At 36.6% G+C, this 22,999-nt stretch overlaps 2 protein-coding genes across 3 annotated transcripts in view; one reads left to right on the top strand and one right to left on the bottom strand.

The window, feature by feature from the left end:
• Positions 1-3,271, top strand: part of VCL (vinculin) — a 94,851-nt gene extending 91,580 nt beyond the window's left edge. For both annotated transcript variants that reach the window (XM_036223570.1, XM_016130822.2), the window contains one exon: positions 1,155-3,271. In XM_036223570.1, the coding sequence (XP_036079463.1) occupies positions 1,155-1,301 (147 nt within the window). In that variant the 3' untranslated portion in view covers positions 1,302-3,271. The remainder of the gene's footprint in view (positions 1-1,154) is intronic.
• Positions 3,272-4,541: 1,270 nt separating this feature from the next.
• On the bottom strand, positions 4,542-22,823 carry AP3M1 (adaptor related protein complex 3 subunit mu 1). Its single transcript, XM_016130824.2, has 9 exons — positions 22,615-22,823; positions 14,231-14,506; positions 13,384-13,555; positions 11,511-11,648; positions 10,490-10,575; positions 9,675-9,808; positions 8,555-8,762; positions 7,114-7,258; positions 4,542-6,645 (listed from the first exon to the last, which is right to left on the bottom strand). The coding sequence occupies exons 2-9, from the start codon at positions 14,501-14,503 to the stop codon at positions 6,545-6,547; spliced, it is 1,257 nt and encodes a 418-aa protein (XP_015986310.1). The 5' UTR covers positions 14,504-14,506; positions 22,615-22,823; the 3' UTR covers positions 4,542-6,544.
• Positions 22,824-22,999: the final 176 nt, after the last annotated feature.

The following is a 22,999-nucleotide window of genomic DNA, read 5'->3' as shown; positions in this document are numbered from 1 at the left end:
GAGTTTCAGACTTCATCATTGAGTTAATCAATTAACCAATAAAAATGTATCCCGGGAATATCTAGTATGTTCTATAATGTTCCAGTAAAAAAAAAAGGTAGACACTGAGAATGTGGTAAAATGGAAAAAACACTGGATTGCAAGTCAGAAGTTATGAGTCCTCATCTTATTGTATGAATATGGTTGGCAAGTCTGCGAACCTCTCTGGGCCTTAGCTTTTTGTTGACCAAGTGAAAAAATTAACTGTTTAGGAATTCTAGCCCATAGAATTCAGAGCCCATGAACCCTCTGAAATTGCATGTACAAATTTTGTGCACGTGAGCATTTTTCTGAGGAGAAACCACTGCCTTTATCAAATCTTCACAGATTCTGTGGTTCAAAAATAGTTAAGAGTTAAAAAAAAAATTGTGCTAATGGAGCAGTAAATCCCCTTTCTATGGTGGAGTACCCATGTGCTCCCAGTCCTGTCTGTTTGTATTTATATTTACTTAGATTTTCATAGATTTATAAGGTGGTTGGTTTGTTCATTTAATTATTTTTTTTTTATTCACTAATGAAATATTTATGAAATACCTCATATGTGTCTAGCACTGTCCTAATATTGAGGTACAACCGAGCAAAACTGGAAAAAATCTCTGCCCTCATGGAACTTAAATTTTAGATACGATCAGATAAAATATCAGATAAAACAAACATCCTAGGTAAAATGTATAATACAGTTAGCGATGATAGGTTCTATGATGGAGAAAAATGAAAGAATTGGAACGGGAGGAATGCTGGGAGTCGAGAAGGTGATTTAAAATAAGGTGAGTGGGGAAAGCCTCGTCAAGGTGACAATTGAGTGAAGATCTGAAGGAGGTGAGGGGCGAGCCATGGGGACCTGGAAGAAGAGCATTTCAGGTAGAGGGAACAGCAACAGCCAGAGGCTGGAGGTTGTTTGAAGACTGGGAAAGAGTATGTGCTAAAAGTCAGTAATGGATCAGTTTTGGGTTCTTTTTGGTGATCCATTTAAACCAACCAGTCATATGACAAGGATGGGAGATGCCAGGTACAGGTAGGGGAACTGCAATCCATTCTTGGCTTAAGCCAGTTTTGGAGGCAGGGCTGCTGTGTCAGGGACTGTGAGTAATTGGAGAACTCCTCTTTCCTTGCAGGCTACAGAGATGCTGGTTCACAATGCCCAGAACCTCATGCAATCTGTGAAGGAGACTGTTCGAGAAGCAGAAGCAGCTTCAATCAAAATTCGAACAGATGCTGGATTTACACTGCGCTGGGTTAGGAAGACTCCCTGGTATCAGTAGGCACCTGATTGAACCTGGCTGGCACAGAAACCCCTATTAAACAGAATGAAAATGATCAGAGTTCCAGGAGCCACCCAGAATTGCTGGGGGGTTGAAAGCCACATCCTGGCTTGACATAACAGAAAGGAATAGGGCCTCTGTGCATTAGAAAACATTTATACTCTTATCATGGACACTTTGAAATGTGTCTGTATTCTCAAACACAGTTATACTTGTGCACACTCTCCCAAGAGGCAGATTGGGTTTCTAGCCCATGAACTTCACATAAGCTCAGAATCTAAAATTGAACACTAGCCAGACACCCTGCTCTGCCCCTGTTCCTTAGGGGACAGTTCCCTCTCTGTGTCCTTTCCTAGCCCCCCATTCTCCTCACCAGACTCCCAAGACTCAGGGCCCAGGCAAGTCAGTTAAGAAAATCACTGTGCCTCCAAAATTTGTTTTGGGATATCCATGTTGCTGCTGACCCTGCCTGCCTTCTTTGGCTGTGTTACCTGGGTCCCTTTCAGAAGTGAGTTTCACTTCTGTAGGGGAAGTTGGCCTCTGGGGGAGCCCCAGTATATGGGGCCTGGATTCACTTCCTGCTCTTCTCCAATTTATACCTTCTGGTTTTCCCACAGTATAAAACCAAATTTCAATTTGCCAGGAGGAAATCACAGAATCCCATGATTCTGTCTTTACCTTGCCCCTGAGCAATGTCTGTGCCAGAGAAACTTCCTGTCCCATTTCTTGCCTCGGCCTGCTAAGGTAGCCCTCCCATGAACACACTGTGTGTCCTGGTGCTCTCTGCCACTGGAGGGGCAGAGTAGCTGGGGTATCGCCTTGCCTATCATCCCAGCAGGGCCACTCCCAGGCACTTTAGTGCTTTGTCACTGCCTGCAGAGGTCTGTGCTGAGGCCTTATCACATTCTTAGCTCTTATTGTTCTTTCTGAGCTGAAATGCTGCATTTAATTTTTAACCAAATCATGTCTCCCATCCTGGCTTTTGTATTCATCCCCACACCCTCCCTAAACAAGATTTTTAAAGATATATGTTTGTTCATCTGTAATTTTGAAAGAGCCTTTTTATCCTTTTGCAGTTCAGTCCTAAGTATTGGTGCTTGCCCCCCAAGAATGTTTAATGGAAAGGCAGTCCTATCTGAAGGACACTTCCTACCTAAGGGAGAGTGGTACTTATAGACTGGAATTCTGGCGCTGTTGGGGATGAATCAATGGTAAATAGTCCTTAGTAATTCCTGCGTCCCACAACCAGCAACAACCAAGCCCCTTGCATCCTCTATCCCCTCCCAAGTACTTTGTTTAAGAGAGTAATGAGTGTAATATTTAATTATCATCATGTTTCCTGTTAGCAAAGTGAGAAAGACAATTTTCCCCTTTTTTGGGCACTTATCACTGCTGTCTAAGCATTCCCCAGCACATGAAAGCATATTTCTTCCCAAAGCCAGAACTGGATGAGTAAAGGAGTAAGAACCCTTGCCTGAATGTCCTTCCTTCCCACCTCTAATGTGTGTTAGATCCCAACATCGAATGTGTAAAACTTGTCTTAAGTTGGTACTTTACACTCAGGCTTCCTCTGTTTCTTTTAAACTGATTACTTTCAAGGCCCTCAGCATATTTGTATAGTTGCTTACCTGATATAAATGCAATATTAATGCCTTTAAAGTATAAATCTATGCCAAAGATCAACTTCTGTTTTACTAAAGATTACTTAGAGGAAATAAGAAAAATCATGCTTGCTCTCCAAGTTCTTCCAGTGTTTTGAGACACTGGTTTACACTTTGTGCCGATGTGCTTTTCTTTAATATCAGTGCTCAAGACACAGTGAAACAAATTAAAAAAAAAAAAATCCCTGAATGATAATTAGTGACATTACCACTAAAACTACATTTATAAGCTAGGATTTGTTATATGCAAATATTTTCTGCCTCCTCTTTTGTTCTGTTTAAAACAATAAAGTGCATTTGTATAAATAATGCTTTAAATCATGGGTATGTTCTTTTAGTTAGAACTTTTAGATCAGTTTTCTCCTATGTTTTGAAGAATAGCCAATAAAACTAAAGATTTTTATTTAATCCAAATGTTGTACTGGAAGTAGTAGAAATCAGCAGTAGTATACTTAACAAAGATCTGTGTAATAAAGGACAATTTTGGGTATTGTATACTAGAAGGAGCAAAAGTGACAAAAGTTAACAGTATGAAGCAAGCAGTCGGAGGATTTGGATCATCCTCTGGTTGAAGTAGTCTGTCATCATCTTAGAAGATGCTAGCTATTCGTGGAGACCATCACTATCCCCTAAAAAGCTGTAGCTGTTACATGTGTGGGAATACCAAAGGTCTAGTTTTCGTAATCCAAAGCCCAACATAGGACAATAAGGTTTCAGGGATCCACTAGGGCCATGAAGCAGAGCTAGCTTTGGGGGACATGTTCTTGCTTGAGGAAGCACTCACTAAAAGAGTAGGAGCAGGTTCTTGAAGTACGAGTTGGGACATCAGTTTTTGCCTGATTTTCTAGGTCTGAAAGGGGTAAATATCATTAAAAGGTGATAGTGTTGCTTTAATTTAGAAAAGTTGCTGAGTAGGGAGGCAGATTTAAGTCTGTTTTAAGTTAAAAGGGAATAGTCAAGGCTACTGAATTAACTAAGGAATATCTGAAAACAGTATTCATGGTCTCATTTTTGCAACTCAGCCTATGTTCACTGGTGCTGCTTTCCTGCTATATTAGAACTTAGCAGTTTTCTCAAATTGTATGACTCTGAGGACAATAAGACCAGCATCTTACAAGGGTTCTTCTGTAGCAGCACTTAAGGAGTGAACCATCACATGAATCCCCTTTGAATAAAATGGTGACTCCTTCAGCAGAAAATGAACATCTACTTCATTTGCTCTTGAGAGATACTCCTTTAAGAATTTAGAAAACAGCTATTCTGGGATTAGCTAGAATTCTGTGCTTGAAAAATATTCTAATGTTAAGTATTGATGGATGTTTGTTATTAATAGGCGGTGGTGGTATTAGGGAGAAGAAGCTTTGATCAGTCTTTGGCCAGAACGGTGATGATTAGAGAATATATACATGACTGTTACCATACTGAGGTTAAGAGAGGAGGAGCACTTGGAAGTGCTTTACAGCAACCGTCACACCTCATAATACAAAACAATTATCTGATCATGTTCTGCCTGCTCTGACAGTGAGGCATGCCCCATCTGAGAATGCTCAATCAATAGTCAAGCTAAAAAATCAACTTGTTGGTTTCATCTTTTATTGATAGTATAGCCAGAGCTAGTTTACTGGATTCAATCAAATTAATAAATACAATAATTTAATTATAAAGTGAAATTATCTACTTGGAAGTTTTAGCAGAAATTGCTAGAGGCATGGGACTCTTGGCATACAATCTGCTTGTTTATAAGAGAAGACAGCAGAGAAAGAAAACTGGATAGTCCAGGTACAGATGGCTGATTAGGGATTTGTAGAAGTAAAAGCAAAAGTACTGATTGCTATTTGAAGTATGAACTCTGAAGAGTAAGACATTAAATATGAAAAGCAATTGAAGTGGGTAACCAATCTTAAGCAAAGGGAATAAATATTTGACAACAACTTGATTTTAGCTGCCAAGCTGATACTGGTTACCCTAGAAATTTCAAAGTTGCAGTAAGCGACCTTTCCTCTAAGATGAAAGGCATGCTGTGTGTCCTAGGCAGGCAAAGGTAAGAATGTTACTGTAAAGTGGGCTCCCTGTACCAGCACCAACCACTAGTCCTTGACAGCAGAATGGGATGAGTGTCAAGGCTATCTTTAGCATGATAAGGGAAAGGGAGTTATAAGCTGAGGAAAATGAAAAGAATGGAGTCATAAGAAGAAAACTAATAGCATAAGTACAAACAAGAGGGAAACATAAAGAACACACACTTGTATTTAACTTTCAGCCTTTTTCCATTCTTCATGTCTAATGAAGCAGAATAACTGGGCAAGGACTTCTAAGCCAATAAAGTTGAGTAAAATGATACAACCGGAGACTGACTTGCTGACCACGATGATTAATAGTTTCATCAGTGTTACCAAGGATTTTGTTTCTGCCTCAGTATAATGTACTTCAACGTACCCTGTCAGTACAGTATAGGCATTTTAAGTACTCCAGTGACAATTACAATAGTTCCAGGAAGGAATCTATTGCATATAGCCTTGGGAAGCACACAATATGAAAAGGAAGCTCCCCCTGAAGACAAGGTATGCAGGCAAATTCAAGCCCTTAAGAACAGGAAAAAAGAGGTGAATACGCAGGCATGTGTTCCTCCTTTTGCTGAACTAGGGCATAAGGCCTTTAGGCTAACTATGATTTAATTGGTGTTGCATAAGCTTTATAAAACATGAAGATGGCAAAGTTCACTTAATCTCTTTTACTTCTTTAATTTGCTTAAAAATCTCAAATGCTCGTACTTGCAATAACTTCCTAAAACTAGTAGTGTTCCCTTTTATTATCTTAATAAAGCATTTGCCCCTTTGATACAAATGGTTTTTACTGTGCTATTGAACAGCTGAACTGATGGCACAAAACTGAGATGGTACTAACTGCAGCAAGGTCCCGGTAAATCAAAATCTGAGCTTTACATAAAAATCTTATTTATAAAAAATATAATACCGAGTACAGTGAGAATGGAGCTTGGAGCATCAGTGCTCCTGGCCAGAGCCATGTGTAAGTGGCTTTTGCTACAGTGCTTGCTTAATGGCACAAGTGAAAAGCTGAATAAGGCAAACACTTGAAGAGGCAGTTTTTTTGTTTTTGTTTTGTTTGTTTTTTTGTAAACTTCTTGGAGTGGGGGGAATTTCTTCTGTTGGGACAGATGCTGACTTGGGATGGCTAAAATCAGGTGTGACATTTAGCTGCACTTGATACATCATATTACAGATTAAGAAAACTTCCTGCTGGCTGAGACCAGTTTACTTGTTTTAGGAGAGAACTTAACACTGTAGCCTCTGCCTTTACTGTTAAAATGTGCAGCCTCCAAAATCACCTCCAAAATCTTCCTAAGTGAAAAGATACAAAATAAGCCAAGTCATTCAAAAGTTACCTTAGCTTTAAAGCTCCTTAAGAACCCTATGTTGATTACTAAGCAACTCTGTTAGTGGTGCATAGCTCCACCCAAATACTTTAACTAGAATATGTGTTCCCACCCACTTGGTACCTAATCGTAATAAACTTTAATTAAACACTTGAAAACAGACGATCTTGAGAAATTTTGGCCTCTTCTCATGTCCTCACTTGGAACTTTCCAGCTTTTGTGACATATTTGACTCCTTTAAATGGCTTATATTTCTCCCCATACATGTCCAAGCGGTTTACTTTTAAGCCTGTCAAAAAAAATAAGTGAGGAAAGGGATAATTATTATTCTGGTCACACCAATACAATATTTGTTTAGCAATGAGCACTACAGAGTAAATTTGACATTAACCAGTGTCCCTTCCATCATTTGGAAGCCATGTCCCTTTACCATTCACAAATTATAGCACTGTGGGGATATGATTTTAGTTCAGATTCCCATGTGGGCAAGGAATATCTTTTAAGGATAATTCCACTTTCTGTGAGTATGAATGATGCCTTCTTTAGTGCTTGAATGAGGGGTGGGAGACGGTGAAGGGAAGCTGTGTGAAATAGGGTGTTCTCCAAAATCACTGTAGCTGAGAGGTTGGCTCCATATACAGTGTGAAAGGCAAACTGGAGCTGTTGCTTTTTCTAGAGAATAAATACTACTCTTCTAAGCGTCTAGTCATTGACCTCAGTTTAATTACTCTTAAACACAAGTGAAACTTATTCTTACCCGAAATGGCAAGCTGCTGGATCTTGAACTGTATGTTGAGGCTTGGATTCTCTTCTGGCTTGGGTGCTCCAGACTGTAAATTTACCAGTCCTTTAAGACTTGGGAGCTTTTGTGGAGTAATTTTCCCCACATCCCATGTTAGTACCTTAAAAAGACATTAAAAAAACAAAAACAACCTTAACCATTTAATAAAGACAAATGTTCGAAGACAAGGTTTAAAGACACCATAAACTTCTGTACAAAATGAAGCACAGTGTCTTGGAAATGAGACCTGGGATATTCATTGAATTTACCACTAATTAATTCTGTGACTTTGAATGGAGAGTGAATAGAGAATGAACATCTACTTTTGGATATAATATGCACTGTGCTTAGCACTATTTGCATGTTATCTCATAGCAGTCTGTGATTTAGATTTTGTCTTCTTTTTACAAATGAGGAAATTAAGGCTCTGAGGTCAAATGACTCACTCAAGATCACACAGCTGGTTAGTGACAAGACTGGGTTTGATCAAACCTAAGTCTATTTGATTTTAAATGTCCTTTCCATTATACTACCTTCATTGTTTCTGTCTGGGCCTCAGTTTATTTTTCTATAAAATGAGAAGACTGACCTAAACTGGTATTTTTTAAAAATGTTTAGCTATGGTACCCTTTGTTCAAATGAAATCTTTAGTGTGGAAACTCAGTAACAGATGAGAAAGTGAAGCTATTATAGTTGAAGCTGGGGTGAAGGGCCAGGGATCTGGAGCCCCCTTCACTTCTCAGCCCTGGGTGGTCTCTGGGGAGTTTCCTCGACTACTTAGAACTGGGTTAGATGATTTTTAACATTCTGTGACTTTTCTTTAAGAATATGCCTTTTCATTTTTCAGGCAGCTCAATGACTCTAGTGTTGAAAAGAATATTTTTCACCCAAGCAGGAAGCTAAAAGAAAATCATTTTTTATAGTTTCTCTAAAAAATCCCGATAGAGGCACATTTATCAAAGGGTGGGGAAGCAGCTTTCCTAGCCAATACCCACTATGGAAAAGTATGAAACAATGCCTTTAAATTAAAAAGGAAGAGAAAGGTCTTAATGATCAATTCCTACAGAAAATTTAACAATAGACCATTATAATATCTTTTTATATCCACATAATACTTTTAAAAAAAAGCTTTCATATCTTCTTCCTCATTAGAAAATGAGTGGGTCTCTGAATTATCGATGGATTAGTAAAAGCATTCTGAAGTACAGAATGAGTCTTTTGTATTGTTACACACAGTAGCAGATGCAGGAACCCTTCACAGTCAGTGGCAGAAGCACAGCACAGTGTGCTCTCTAGGTTTTGTTAGAAACTAGTTTTAACCAAGACACTAAAATCTTCCCTCTACCCTCCCTCTGACCAAATCACAAAATAAAGGTTGCAGAAACACTTGCTCACTCTTGATTTGAGGTAGTTGTACCTTGGTAACTGGATCAAATGTATAGCTGCCTTGTGTTGGTGTCAGGTTCATATTCAGCACAACTTTTGGCATGTGAACTGTCACTGTGATTCCTTCAATAGTTTTTCCCATATTCTGTTTTGGTCCAATTGTAATATCAAATCTGCCACAAGAACTGTTCTCCTTAAAGCTGATGCTATGTTTCACATACACTGGTATTGCCACTAGACTAAAAAGATAAAGAAAAACACAAAAGCACAAACATACCAATTAATGACATGAGACGGCTCAGGAGGTAGCTTTTGAGAATCTCACACTAGAGTATCCTACCCTGCCTTTAACTCCACTATAGGGCCCTATAACTCCAGAAATGCAGACTCTGCATCTGCATCAGGGGTTGGGGTATGGGGAGGTGGTGAGCATAGCACAGTGTTCAGGTACCACTGCACTAAGAATTACACAATTTCTGAGCAATAAGTATACAAATCAAGATAGAAATCTGAAGCTTAACTAGTATAAACAATTAGGGGCAAATAGCCCTGGTTTAAAGACAGGAAATTAATATACCACAGAAAGATAATTTAAAATGATATGAACTAAATAAAACAGTTCCTATATGGTAAGAGCCAAGAAACAATTACTTCGCGTTCAGTCCTGTCCTGATGTTAACCAAATAACTTTTGATATTTTTCAAGGGACAAACCAGCTACAGTTCACAACACTAAATCATTCATTTACACCTTAGTGCAGAGAAGAGTAACTTGAAGCCAGTTAGTTGAGGGATGTCTTGGGAAGCTGTAGGTAGATCTGTCTCCTTTTAGCTGAAGTCTACAGACTACAGTAAAATTATGAGGTAGGTTCATGGTTTTGCCCAAGTTATACACAGTCTCAGATGCTTGCTCTCAGGTACATATTTTACTGTAGTCTCATTTACTACAATTTACATGACACTCTTAGATTCGAGGTACACTGATTATTTTAGACACATAGTTTCACTAGTTCTTGGTTCTCTAGGTGAACCATGGCTAACGGGAGCAATGATGAATTCAAGTATCCAACTGTAAGAATAAAACAGGGACAAGTCAGTTCTACCCGGCACATTGATATTTGATGGCAGTATCTGCTTGATGCATCAACATACTTTTGTGAGCTGACACGGTATGATATGAGTCGGAAATTTCCATCTGGAGGAATAAATGACAAAACTCTTTCAGATTCCCAGCGCTTGAACCGGATGCAGGGGTGGAAGCTGACATCATCTAGAAGCCTTGGGTTCTGCCAGGAAAACAGAACACAGCGATATTCACAAAGTATAATGAATATGGCAACTCTACTCATATTATGAGAAATTAATATGCTCCCTAAAGATGCTCCCTAAAGATAAAGCAGTCATCTAAGAGTTTTTAACTATGACTACATCAATATAACCTCATAATTTCACAATTCTTTAAAAGTTTGTAAATTTTTATATATCTTAATTTTATTTGAATTTTAATAAACTGCGAGGTAGAAAATATAAGTAGTATTATTTCCATTTTATAGATAAAAAAACAAAAAACAAAAAACTGAGTTTCAAAGAACTCAAGTGGCAGGACAGCACCAGAACTCGGTTCTCTTGATTGTTCTTAGTAGTGTGTCATGCTGAGTCCAAAATGATGCAAAAGATCAGTGCACTTTCACATCAGCAAAGCAAATAATTCAGTAAAAATAACAATGCAGATTTGCAGAAGCCAGCCAGCCATTTAAGCTACGTCTAGCACACCTAGGCAAAGATCTCTCCTCATCCTTTCTGTAAAGACCATACTCATCATGTAAGCTATTTTCTTGGGAGGTTGTGCAAAGAAAATTTCTTAGATAATTTTTTGCAATCTAAGATACAAATGTGTCTCAGTAGTTATCATTTCATTTAGTACTTCATGCAAGGAACTACAGAACAGGAGAACAAAAAAAACCTACCATGAAAGAAAGGGAAAGGTCAGGCATTCCAGATAGCTTAATACAAGCATCGATGACCCCCTGAATTTCTGCAAAGACTGTAGATCCTGAAGAGAGAAAGAAAAGGCTGTTAACATCACTGAAATCTGCATCTTTACTAGAGCTACCACTATATTTGAAGTAATGGAGATACCTCCTGGGTGTCAAACATACTTGAAGCTTTGCACATTAACTGGTCAGTGGACAGAGGTCCATTACACCAGTTCAGACAGTTTCTTCACTGAGTGCCATGGCCCATACCTAACTCTGGCTGGAATATGATAATTCTAAGGAAAATTAAACTTGTCTAAATATAGAGTCAAACCTGTAAGACTGCTGGATATGAAGTTAAAATATTTTTAACAGAATTTAAAAATGAAGCAAGTTTCTCACAAAATGGACTAAGCAACCTATTTTAAGAAATAGGAGCCATTATTCTGTAATAATATAGCTATTATTCTGTACGATGGAATTTTATAATGAAAAGGGCACTTACTGAAGAAAAAGATATTGGCTATAATTCACAACAACTCATTTTCACATACCAACTAGCTGTGTTATCTTGAGCAGACTACTTAACCCTTCTGAACTTCAGTTTTCTTATGTATAAAATGTGAGGGCTGGACTACATGTTTTTTTAAAAAAGTATGATTCTAATAGAGTACTGTTGTTTTGTCTGGGGTCTTTACTAGAAGTACTGCACAAAGAGTGGTAGCAAAAGTATGGTGTATGATAGATATAAAATGTTGGAATGAATAAATGGCAAGAGGGAGAGGTATGTAATGTAAGACAGCATAAGATCTGATTTACAAGGTTTGGCAGATCTCAACTAGTGGTTATGAAAATTATATATAATTTCTGGGCAAAATAAACAGATTTTTAAACAATTAGAAAACAAATGCCTTTCCTCTGAAATCATACTGCCAAGGGATTTCAATTTTCTATTCAGCTTATGTCAACTGAACTGTTTTTTCCCCAAATAAGACCACATGCACACAATTACCTGATTTGTCTATAATTGCATCTATTTCTTCAACGACATCAAAATAGGCTTCATTATTTGTGTATTTTACTCCTGCTCGGCGCCACGGGATATTGGATAGCTGCCCAGTGGGGAGTGTGTCCCCAACATTACTACTGCCTAGAACCCAGAAAAAGAAAACGCAAAGCTAATGCATAAAATGATCATCAGAAGAGCTATTAACAGAAAAAAAGAAAAAGAAAAAAAAAAAAGAATGCTTTAGCAGCTTCTTTAATGTTTGGGGTTTTCTTCATTAAATTTGTGGACTGTTCCAGAATTGCTGGGGACATATCCATACCAACATGATCAAATTTCTAGAAGACAGAAATAGGCCATGTGGTCCTCTATCTGCCAAACCAGGTTAAATTCATTTACTTATCTTTTGCTTCCTGTGTGTTAACAGTGACCTAACCTAATTTTAGCTGGCTCAACAGAATCTCATCCTGCTGCCACTGATGAAAAAAGAGGCTGGTTGTTTCAAAACCTTCTGCTGATAAAAATGTCTCCAGTGAAAATACATAGTGATAACTAGGACCTTTGGTATTCAGCTTAGATTCTACATGAGATGTTGCCAAGTAGGCCTCAGAGGAGTAACTGGAATGAAGAATATACTCTGGCCTTTCTCCATTTCAAGGTCAGCATACCCATCTGGTTACAATACAGCTAATGTTCAATAGCTGGCTAATTTCCTGGTAAATTGGTATAGGTCTGAAAGTAAACCTGGTTGTCTAAAACATATATCCTTGAGCTATGATATATTTAACATTTTGGCTAATTTATATTTCCAATTGAAAAGTAGTACATGCTTAACAAAAACAACACTTTCTAGTGTGACTATATCATCTATAAAGTATGAAATTGCTTTAAAAAATCTTATACTGTTATTTATGTATTTTAATTTGTTTTCTAGTCCCCAACCCAGAGTGTAAGTTTTAGGAGCACAGACAATTCATCTTATCTTTCCTTGAATTTCTCCTGACACTTAGCCTTGTTTAGAGGATGAATAAGAGCTATGGAATCATTTTCTTACATGCCTCTCTAACCCCATTTTTAGGTCAGTGAACTTGGAGAGGCATTTACAATGGTGGACAGTGTAACTGATGTGGCATGTAACATTTCATAGAAATCTTCTTCTAGAAGTCTTTAATAATTTCAAAAAAAATATTGTCATCTGACTGTACCTAATTTCTAGCTCTACTGAAGAATTAAACCAAAATTGGAAACTTAAAACACAAGTACAAGGCCCACAAAGCAAGAAATTTCACAGACTAATTTCCTATCTTTTTGTTTTATTACATTTTTTACATGTATAAAACAGAGTTGGGAGGAGATAGCACATATTATGTGGTATAGAGTTTTAAATTTTCCATACTTTAGTAATTGTAGGGTAGCAAGATAATGTCAGTTTAGTAATGCTATTTTTTATTTTCATTTTTTCCAGCTTTATTAAGTTATAATTCACATATAACATTGTGTTAAGTTTAAGGTATACAATGTAGTGATTTATGTATATAAATGATTACTACAATGAGTTTAGTTAACATCACAATATTGGCTTCTTTAGGATTAACTGGAATAATTTATTTAGTCTTATTATTTAGTATTAAATAATAGTAATAATGTTGTTGTGGTCTTGTAGAAAACCTATAATAAAAAAGTAATAAACAAAAGCTCCTTATCATTTACAACCTAGCTTCTTCTCAAGAAAAAGAAGTATACTACCCATTTTAACATTATTACTAACTTTAATTCTAGCCAATTGGACTACTTTAATAATCTGACAGATTGTATGCAACACTGAGTTGTTTATAAAGTTTTAATTGCTCAGTCCTAATAAAGTATGTTTTCACTTTACCTGTAATAGAGTTGACGACAGAACGTAGAATTGTTGGTGGTTTAATCAGTTCTTTCAAAATGTTTGATTCAGTAGCCAGTGGGAATCCATTGTCTAACATTTCTTCCAAGAGCTCATATACTATGACCACATTATCCTTAATTGCAGCCTCCGAACACTCACCAAAGTAGTCCTAACAAAATGTACATAATATTGCACAATGGAAGGCATGAAGAAAGGCTGGCTAAATACTTTGTTATGAAAGATAAACTTACAGTAGAATAATTCATTGTTTAAGATGAATGTTAAAACAGGAAAAAAACCACTTGGTAGTTCTATATACTATTCCTCAATATTTTCTTAATGTTTTTAGATTGATTGAATTACTATTACATATCATGCCAGAAAGTACATTGAAACATTAAATTAGAATGTGAACTATAAACTTCCTTTGCCCTGATTTGGTGTTCCACACACACAGATAAATTTTAAATTATTTGGTATATTTGGCAATACAAGAGAAAATAATGAAATGTAAATATTAGAAGACTTTTTAACCAATAAAAATCTTGGGACCACTTAGAGAATTTTATGTGGAGGGCACTACTATTTCCTGATGACATAATCTGTAATACATATGAAAAATAAGGCTTCATGACTATGAGGCTGTTCAGTTCTCCTAAACAGTGAGTGGAGCAGTCAAGTGTGCTATTGTACATCCTACAAAAAAGGGTTTATGAATTATGCTTAGTAGAAAAGAAAGAAGAGAGAGCATACCAAAAGCTGGGTAATTAAAAAATATAATAATGTGTCCCATCTCCAACTAATTTGGGTACATTAAGTTCAAAAGAGTTGATGAAAAACCAACCTGAAAAGTGTCAGCAACTCGATGTAAGAACTCAATTACAAAGAGAGGTGGCACTTCAGTCTGTATGACAGAGACAAAGAAGAGCTTATCCCGGTAGATACTGATGAGGTAGTGGTGAGGTGTTGAAATGACAGGTGGCACATTTTCAACATCAGCAGCTTTCTCTTGAGCTTCAAAGAAATAATCACAGACAGACTGGCTCACAACACTCTTCCAGTGCTTCTCTAGAAATATGTCACCGGAACAGTTTATGAGAAATAGACTGTGGATCATTTTCTGGGGAAAAAAAGTTTAAATTTAGTATACATCAAAATGTACCCTTGTATTATCTTGACACCAAAATCAGACAAAAGCAATACAAGAAACTATAGACCGTTATCACTTAAGAATGTAGAGGCAAACATTTTGAGCAAAATACTAGCAACTGAATCCAGCAATGTATAAAAAAGATGTGAACTATAAACCAAGTAGAATTTATTCCAAAAATGCAAGGCTGGTGCAACACATGAAAATCAATCAACATAATACACAATCATCATAAAAGACAAAAACATAATTCCAAAAGGTACAGAAAATCATTTGGCAAAATCCAACACCCTTCTATGATAAAAAAAAACCCTTCACAAACTAGGAATAGAAAGACACTTCCAGAAACTTCCTCAACCTGATCAAAAGCAACTATGAAAATTCCATAGCTAACATCATATTTAATGGTTAAAGATGAAACGCTTTCCTCTTAACATTGAGAACAATGATGTCCACTCTTACCACTTCTATTCAACTAACGGTTCTAGCCAAACCAATTTGGCAAGAAAATGAAACAAATTGGAAAGAATTAAAACTAGCACATGCGCATGCACGCACGCACGCACACACAATTAGAGCTAATAAAAATGAGCAGCAAGGTTGCAGGATACAAGATAAATTTAAAAACACTGTATTGCTAAACATTAGCAATGAATAATCTGAAAATAAAATTTGAGAAAACAATTCCATTTATGAGTAACAAAAGTATGAAAAAATTTAGGATTAAATTTAATAAAAGTGCAAAACTTATACACTGAATATTACAGAACATCATTGAAAGAAATTTAAAAGACCTAAAAAATGGGAAGACATTTCATGTTCATGGATTGTAAGATGTAATATTGTTAAGATGGCATTACTCCCCAAACTAATCTACAGATTCAATGCAATTCCTATTAAAATGCCAGCAACTTTGCTTTTTTTGTAAAAACTGACAGGCTAATCATAAAATTCACATGGAGATAAAAGAGACCAAGAAAAGTCAAAACAATTTTGAAAAAAAAAAAAAAACACACCGAAAAGCCTTGGAAGTCACACTTCCTTATTTCAAAACTTATTACAAAGGTACTGTGTGGTACTGGCACAAGGATAAACATATAGATCAATGGACTGGAACTGAGAGTTCTGAAATTAATCTTTATGTATATGGTCAACTGAGTTTTAAAGAGTGCCAAGGCCATTTGCTGGGGGAGAGAATAGTCTTTTCAACAAAAGATGCTGTGACAACTGGATTTCCATATGCAAAAGAATGAACCTGGATCTCTACCTCACACAATATAACATCAACACAAGATGTATTGAAGGTCTAAATACAAAGCTAAAACTATAAAACTTGAAAAAACATATGCCTAAATCTTCATGACCCTGTATTAGAAAATGTTTTTTTTTAGATATGATACCAAAAGCACAGCAATAAAAGAAAAAAAGATAACCTAGACTTGTATCAGAATAAAAAATTTCTGTGCTTCAATGGACATTATCAGGAAAGAAAAAATCAACCCAAAGAATGAGAAAATATTGGCAAACCATTTATTTTACAAGGGCCTACTACCGAGAATACATAAAGAACTCTAAAACTCAAAAATAAAAAGACAAATAACCCAATAAAAAAAAATGGGCAAAGAATTTGAAAAGATATTTCTTGTACATATAAACAGCCAATAAGCACATGAAAAAATGCTGAACATTTTTTAAAAATATAAATCAAAATCACAATGAAATAACATTCCCTGCCTACTAGGCTAGATATAATCAAGAGGCAGACAGTAAGTGTTGCTAAGAATGTGGAGAAACTGGAACCCTCATAATTGCTGGCAGGAATGTAAATTGGTACAACTGTGGTAGAAAACAGTCTGAGTTCTCAAAAAAGTTACAGAATTACCAAATGACTTAGCAATTCTACCTCTGGGTATATACCCAAGAGAACTGGAAACATGTCTATACATGCATCTCTCAGCATTAATTCATAATAGCAAAAAAAGTGGAAACAACCCAAATGTTTATCAACTAATGAATGGATAAATAGTAAATATCCAAACAATGGACTATTACTCAACCATAAAAAGGAATGAAGAACTAATACATGCTACAACATCGACCAACTTTGAAAAGATTATACTAAGTGAAAAGAAGCTAGCCACAAAAGGTCACCTAGTATATGACTTAATTTATATGAAATGTCCAGAATATTCAAATCCATAGAGATAGAAAGTAGATAAGTGGTTGCTAGGGGCTGGGTAGAGGGGTAGGAATGGGGAGTTGCTGGTTATGTTTGGCATTTCTTTTTGAGGTGATAAAAATCTTCTGAAAAGAGACGATGGTTACACGACTTTGTGAATATACTAAAAACTACTAAATTGTACACTATAAAACGGTGAGTCTTATGGTATGTGAATTATACCTCAATTTAAAAACAGTATTCTTAATACCTTATGACACACAAATCCATTCCCAGGTGGATTAAACAAAAAATGTTACTATGTGCACCAAAAATATGTATAAAAGTTCATTTGTAACAGTGAAAACCTGTAACAACTCAAATGTTTATTAATAGTACATGGAAAAATGGTAGTGTATTAGAAAATATCATACAGAAATGAAATTAGTAAACTATTGCTACATGAAACAAATATGGATGAATCTTACAAAATCAGTATTGAACAAAGACAGACACAAAAAAATACATGCAATACGATTTTATTTATATAAAGTTCTAGAACAAGTAAAACTATGCTTGAAAGATCAAATGATTTATTTTATGGAGGAAAGTGGGGGTAGTAACTGAGAAGGGGATTGGGGTGGTCTTCTAAGGTGCTGGTAATATTTCTTGATCTAAATATGGTTACAAGCTGTGTTCATTTAGGGATAATTCATTGGACTTTGTTATGACTTGTATACTTTTCTGAGGATTAGTTATGCTTCAAATAAAAAAGTTTACTGTTTTGCAATATGGGAGACAGTGGAAAAATATCTAATTACTTTAACTTGCTCTTTTATATGGATAACATCAGTATCACGTGTTTAGTATAGTGGTCCATTCATTCAAAATGATAGTACTATATGATAAATGTAGCCTAAGGAGAAAGAATTTAAAACCTATGAATACAGTTTCTATGCATGTAGCTATATGTCAAAGAAGAAAAGAAGACTTTCCAGAATGGATTCATTCAATTCTATTGACACAGAAAACAATGACATCAACCTCATCTGTTTTTTTAGAGGAAGTCATTTTATGAAAACAGCTGACATTTAGATTAGTGATAATTTCTCCTTCCCATTTAGCCAATGTTCAATAGCTATCAAGTAAATAATACTAATTACTAAGATGTGTTTTAGTAATTACTGTATTAATAAGGTTATGAATGCTGTTAATAGTTTAGGGTTCCTATTTATTAGAAACAATATTTCTTTGTTTAAAGCCAACTGTTTAGCAAGCAATCAACTTGAGTTGGCAGCAATAAGCCCTAACATCTTTGAACCTACTAAATTTTTCTAGATTAATACCTGAAACCTGCTAAATTTTTCTACTTTATCTAGTCAGATGCTTTGTACAGTACATTTGCTTTGTGTTAGCCTTACATTTTTATTTGGGTGTTAAAACAGCCATTGGAATACAAAGACTTGCTATACAGAACCTACTGATATAACCTCTGCTGATAGTTTTCTTTTAAATGAAACAGGATATCCAGAAAGATCTGAAACTAAATTTATATTGATACCTTTCCTTAGAATAACTACGTCATCTGAAATAGTGTGGTTTAAAGCGGAACACTGTAATAAATTCAATGAGACCCTAATTTGCGCACTTCATGTGAGCCAGCTATTGAATATAGCATCCTCTGCAAAAATTAATTTTACATGTTACATTGGATTGGGCAGCAAATATGCTGTTTGAGCTTATAATTAAGAGGAAGAGTTGGAGGATACCTTTCCTGTTAGAAGCCAAAATGTGTTCTAATAAATTATTTAAAGCAGAAATTCTACTTAAAAAAGCTGACATTCATTATCTTTCTCAATCACTCATCCTGTAGAAAGTTTAGTTCACAGGATCTGTAGCACACCATTGCTATAATACACTCTAAAAGAGCTGCCTGTTCTTGAAGTCAGTGACTTCTTAGTGTATTTTTAGAAGCCAGATTCTTACTCATCCTCTTAAGCTGGTGAAAAATTCTTTCCAGGAAAAGTTTCCATCAAAGTTGTTTTCATTGGCAGTAGTTCAGGTCTCAGAATACAGTAAGTTAAACTGGCCATCTGGATTTATTGTTGTTATCCTTAGTGCTGAGATGAAAGTATAATACCACTTGTAGCTTTCAACAGTGCTTAGCTTTAAAACCCATCTTAACCTTTTATTGTAGGAAAAAAGAGCTTACTTCTTCTATTCATATTATGGCCAAGGGCCTGACACATATAACAATTATGTAAATACCACATGCAGCCTGTTTCTTCAATTACTTAACCTTTTAGTAACTGTGGTTACCTCGTTTACTATTTGAATTAACTTCTTGAGAAAGCTACACACTCACCATCACAACTATCTTTTTGTTCTTAGTGACTTTTGAGTCAGAATTCCCCCAGCTTATTTTAAAGCTGTTTGAGAAAGTATTCAGAGGCAGTTCCATCAGAGCTTTGACTGCAGCTTACATACTTCATAAATCACCTTTATCAAATATTGAACATACTCATGATTCATAAGCAACACACTCAAAGTAGTCACAATATCCTTAGAAAATAGTGTCTAAAGAAATAAAATGTGTTCTTTCTGTATGTAACAGAACACAGGCATGGGAGGCAAGAGGTGCATATACAAAGTGAGAGAATGCGACCAGAAAAAAAATATAACTCTCCTGATTCTCAGTCAATATTTTGACCATTTATTTATACAAGTAGTGTGAATATGTTTTATATATTAAGCAATGGGGATACAAGGGTGCACAAATTAAGAGTCCCTGAACTTACAGTGTTTAGAGTTCAACAAAGGCAGCAAACAACTTAGTACATTAAGGTGTAATTCCTATTTTGATAGGGGAAACACAGTGTGCTGTAGAAATTCACGAAGCTTTGAGGGGAGAAAGAACAAAAGACAAAGAAATCTGGTACAAATTTGGCAACTTTAGAAGGTTGAAGGAAGTGGAGAGATGAGACTAGAGAATGAGATAAGCAGAGATTGGTTCACTTTGAGGGCAATGTAAAATCATTTTTCTATGGTTTTATGCAGGAGATTCATACAATCCAATTCCAGTTTTAAGAAAGATTGCACTGTGGAATTTGCATAATAGGGCAACTAGGTATTGTGACATCAGTTGAGAGACGTGTGATTGTGGTGACCTGAACTAGAGTATTTACAGTAGGAAGTAAAATGAAAAGATGAGGGAAACATTCTGGCTAGAAGAAAGAATAAGGAGGAGGGTGGAGAGGGAAAATTCTGACCCAATTCTGGATATATTTGACCCAAATGGATATATTCAAAAGATTATTGTATATATAGGCCTGGTGCTTTAGAGAGAAGTCAAGTTGGAGATAGATTTGTGAGTAATCATGATTTTTTGTTAATGGAAACTGTAACTATCGGAAGACTAAAACTACAATGAGAGACTGTGCATAGTAGAAGAGAGCCTGTGGAAGAAATTCCAATGGTTAAGAAAAAATTATTTTATTAGCTTCAAGTATACTGTACCTTTATTAGACATTTTTATAGTTTATAAAACGATCCCCCTAATTGCTCTTTCTCTCCTCTGGCTCTCCACCTAGCCATTAATGATAACTGCATTCCCTATGCTGTGCTCCCTATCCCTGTGACCATATATAAGCTTCTAATTTGTACTTCTTTAACCCTTCACCCCATTCTCTCAGCTCCCCAACATTCCCTCCCCTCTTGCTATCACAAGATTGTCCTCTATATTTGTCTGTTTTTGATTAGTTTGTTCTTTTTGAGGAACTCCAACATTTGAGTAGCAGCTAGGTTAAGTAAGTGGGCCTAAAAAAAAAACTGATAAGATTTGGCTGAAGAGGGATAAAAAAGGAGGGTGAGGGTAATGCTTTCTAGTAACTAGAGTGTATTAGTGTGTTGCTAGAAGAGTGGAGTACTAAACATTTTATATGACACAAAGAATTCAAGCTACAAGAACTGAAAATGTCTATTTAACAGTTACTTAACTTTCTTTTTATTACTACCTGCTAAAAGGGCTTTTTCAAATTATCCTTCAATCATTTCTCTCCCTCAGATAATTTTAATACTACATAATACATATCTATATATACCTTTATGTACTGTAGATATATCTATGGTTTTTATATATAGAGTATGATTTTTTTTTTTTTTTTTTTTTGCTTCATAAGAGGCAATTTTTGTCCCCACGGAGAATACATGATTTAACACATAGAAGACATCAGTGATCATGGTAAAAGTAGTTTCAGTGGTAGTATGAGTGGAATATACAGCAGTGAGTTGAGAAATAAATAGCAAGAAGTGAGAAAAACAGAGATAAGGTGAGTGGATGATGCATTTAAGAACTCCAGCTCTGAAGGGGATGAAAAGACAGGAGAATAAATGGCAGTAGTTCATAAAGTTAAGAAAGATATTTTTAAATGCTGAATGAAAGGTGTGGGTAGAGGGGGAAAGGCTGATAATGTAGGAGAGGGAATACTGAAAAAAAGAAGACCCTTGAGACAGTAGGAGGATAGTATTGGGGGACTAGGTGAAAGGATTTGCCTTTCATAAGAAGGAACACTTTTTCCTCTTTAAGCAAAAGAGGTCTGTAGTTGGTTGCAGGAAGTTGGCTTTTATTTTCTGTGTGTAATAGGAGGGAAGGTCATTTGAAGAGGGAGAGAGAATTCCACTCTCTCCCTCAAAATATCACTAGCTACCCATGAATTGAGATATTATTGAGCTACATAAAAATATCTAGTCTGTAAGGAGCTCCAACAGTGTATTATCGTGAATGTTTAGAAACACTGTAAAAATCCTAAGATCCACTAGGAAAAGCTAACCTTATCGCAAAGAGAGCTTTCTTAAAGATATGTAAGTTTCAGGTAATTCTTCATTTACCTTATTCTTCTACTTTTGCTATGGTTTCAATTGAGAGTGTCCTCCTTCTTTCCAAAACTAATTCCTCCACTTTTAATTCTGATGGCATTCCCTTCCCTCTCTTCCTCGGTCTTTATCACTTCTTTCTTAAATCTTTACTCTTATACACTGGTTACTTGCTTGTTGTACCAAAACATAATGTGTCCTGTATTCTTTAAAACAAACAAATCTCAAACTCTTAAGGAATCTTGTCATCCTCAGCAATTTTTCGCTTCACGCTCCAAAGGAAGGATTAAGTCTGTACTTGCTCTCTCCTCAGTAACTGACTCTATTAAAGGAGCTCTCTCAAATGGCCCCTTAACTTCCTAATCATCAAATCCAACAACCTATTCTCAGACTTTGACCCTTGCAGCATTTCATGTCACTGATAACATTCCCCAAAACAAAATGAATACTTCTTACCCTATTATATGAAACTTGTTTTGGTTCTTACCTCGAAAATCTCCGGTTTACTTCCCATGCTCCTCCCCCCTCCCCTTTAATCTTTCTATCATTTCTTTAAACCACTATTTCAAACTTCATATCTCCCAAGTTCCACAAAATTCCTCCCCAACCTGCCACATCGCTCATTACTTTTCCATATTCACTCTCTTCTGAAAAACTGCAACGCCCTCCTCTCTGTATTCCCCACCCCAGACAAGACATCAGCTCAGATCAGTCAGGGGTTTTGCTCTACAAAAAAGCCTGGAGTCATCGGTACTCCAGCTCACTGTGGGTGACAAGACCTCTTCCCCTGCGCCAGAGAACGAAGAGTGGCCCCAATGAGCTTGAACCTCTCGGTCTTGCGGCCTGAGAACACTGGGAGGCAGGTGCACCGTTCCCTTCCGGCCCTGCTGGCAAGAAAGCCCGGAAGGCCGAGGGAGGCGCAGTGCCGGCCCACAGCACTGGAGACGCTCCTGCAGCTCATGCTGAAGTCCGGAGCCCCAACTATTTAGCTTACTCCCCAGTTGTCGAGCTGTAAGCTGACAGCAGACTCCTCGCCCCTCACACTCACCCCGACACCAGGGTCTGTCAGTGATTCGGCGCCGGGTCCTCTCCGGACCAAGGCTGAGACAGTTGAGAAGGCAGTGAGGACCCCACAGTTCGAGTGTCCAGTACATTGCCTGACTAACAGCTTCAAAAGAACCAACTAGATCTACAGATTTGGAAATATTAAATAAGCGGGAAGACGTTGAATGAGAAGAAATGCGTTTCTTGAGGTTTAGAATATAAATCGTTTAGCGCACCCAGAATCTAGAAGAACGGGGAGGGGATTTCGCACTATCTGGACTCAGGCGTTAATCCGCAGCCTAACTCAGTCTGGGGTCCCCCTATAGTCTGATGGGCGGGATCAGGAATGTATGTATTAGCCAATGGGTCGAGCCGAGGGGTAGAGCCAA

This window comes from Rousettus aegyptiacus, unplaced genomic scaffold (genome assembly GCF_014176215.1).
Source record: "Rousettus aegyptiacus isolate mRouAeg1 unplaced genomic scaffold, mRouAeg1.p scaffold_m13_p_6, whole genome shotgun sequence".
Taxonomy (NCBI): Eukaryota; Metazoa; Chordata; class Mammalia; order Chiroptera; family Pteropodidae; genus Rousettus; species Rousettus aegyptiacus.
Note: the sequence above shows the minus strand (reverse complement) of the source record. Positions and strands in the feature narration are given on the sequence as shown.

Coding starts and splice junctions, on each gene's coding strand:
- AP3M1 (XM_016130824.2), bottom strand. CDS start 14,503: ATGATCCACAGTCTATTTCTCATAAACTGTTCCGGTGACATATTTCTA. Junction 8,763..9,674: donor TACCGTGTCAGCTCACAAAA/GTATGTTGATGC, acceptor TTATCTTTTTAG/TCTAGTGGCAATACCAGTGT. Junction 6,646..7,113: donor CCAGCAGCTTGCCATTTCGG/GTAAGAATAAGT, acceptor TTTTTTTGACAG/GCTTAAAAGTAAACCGCTTG.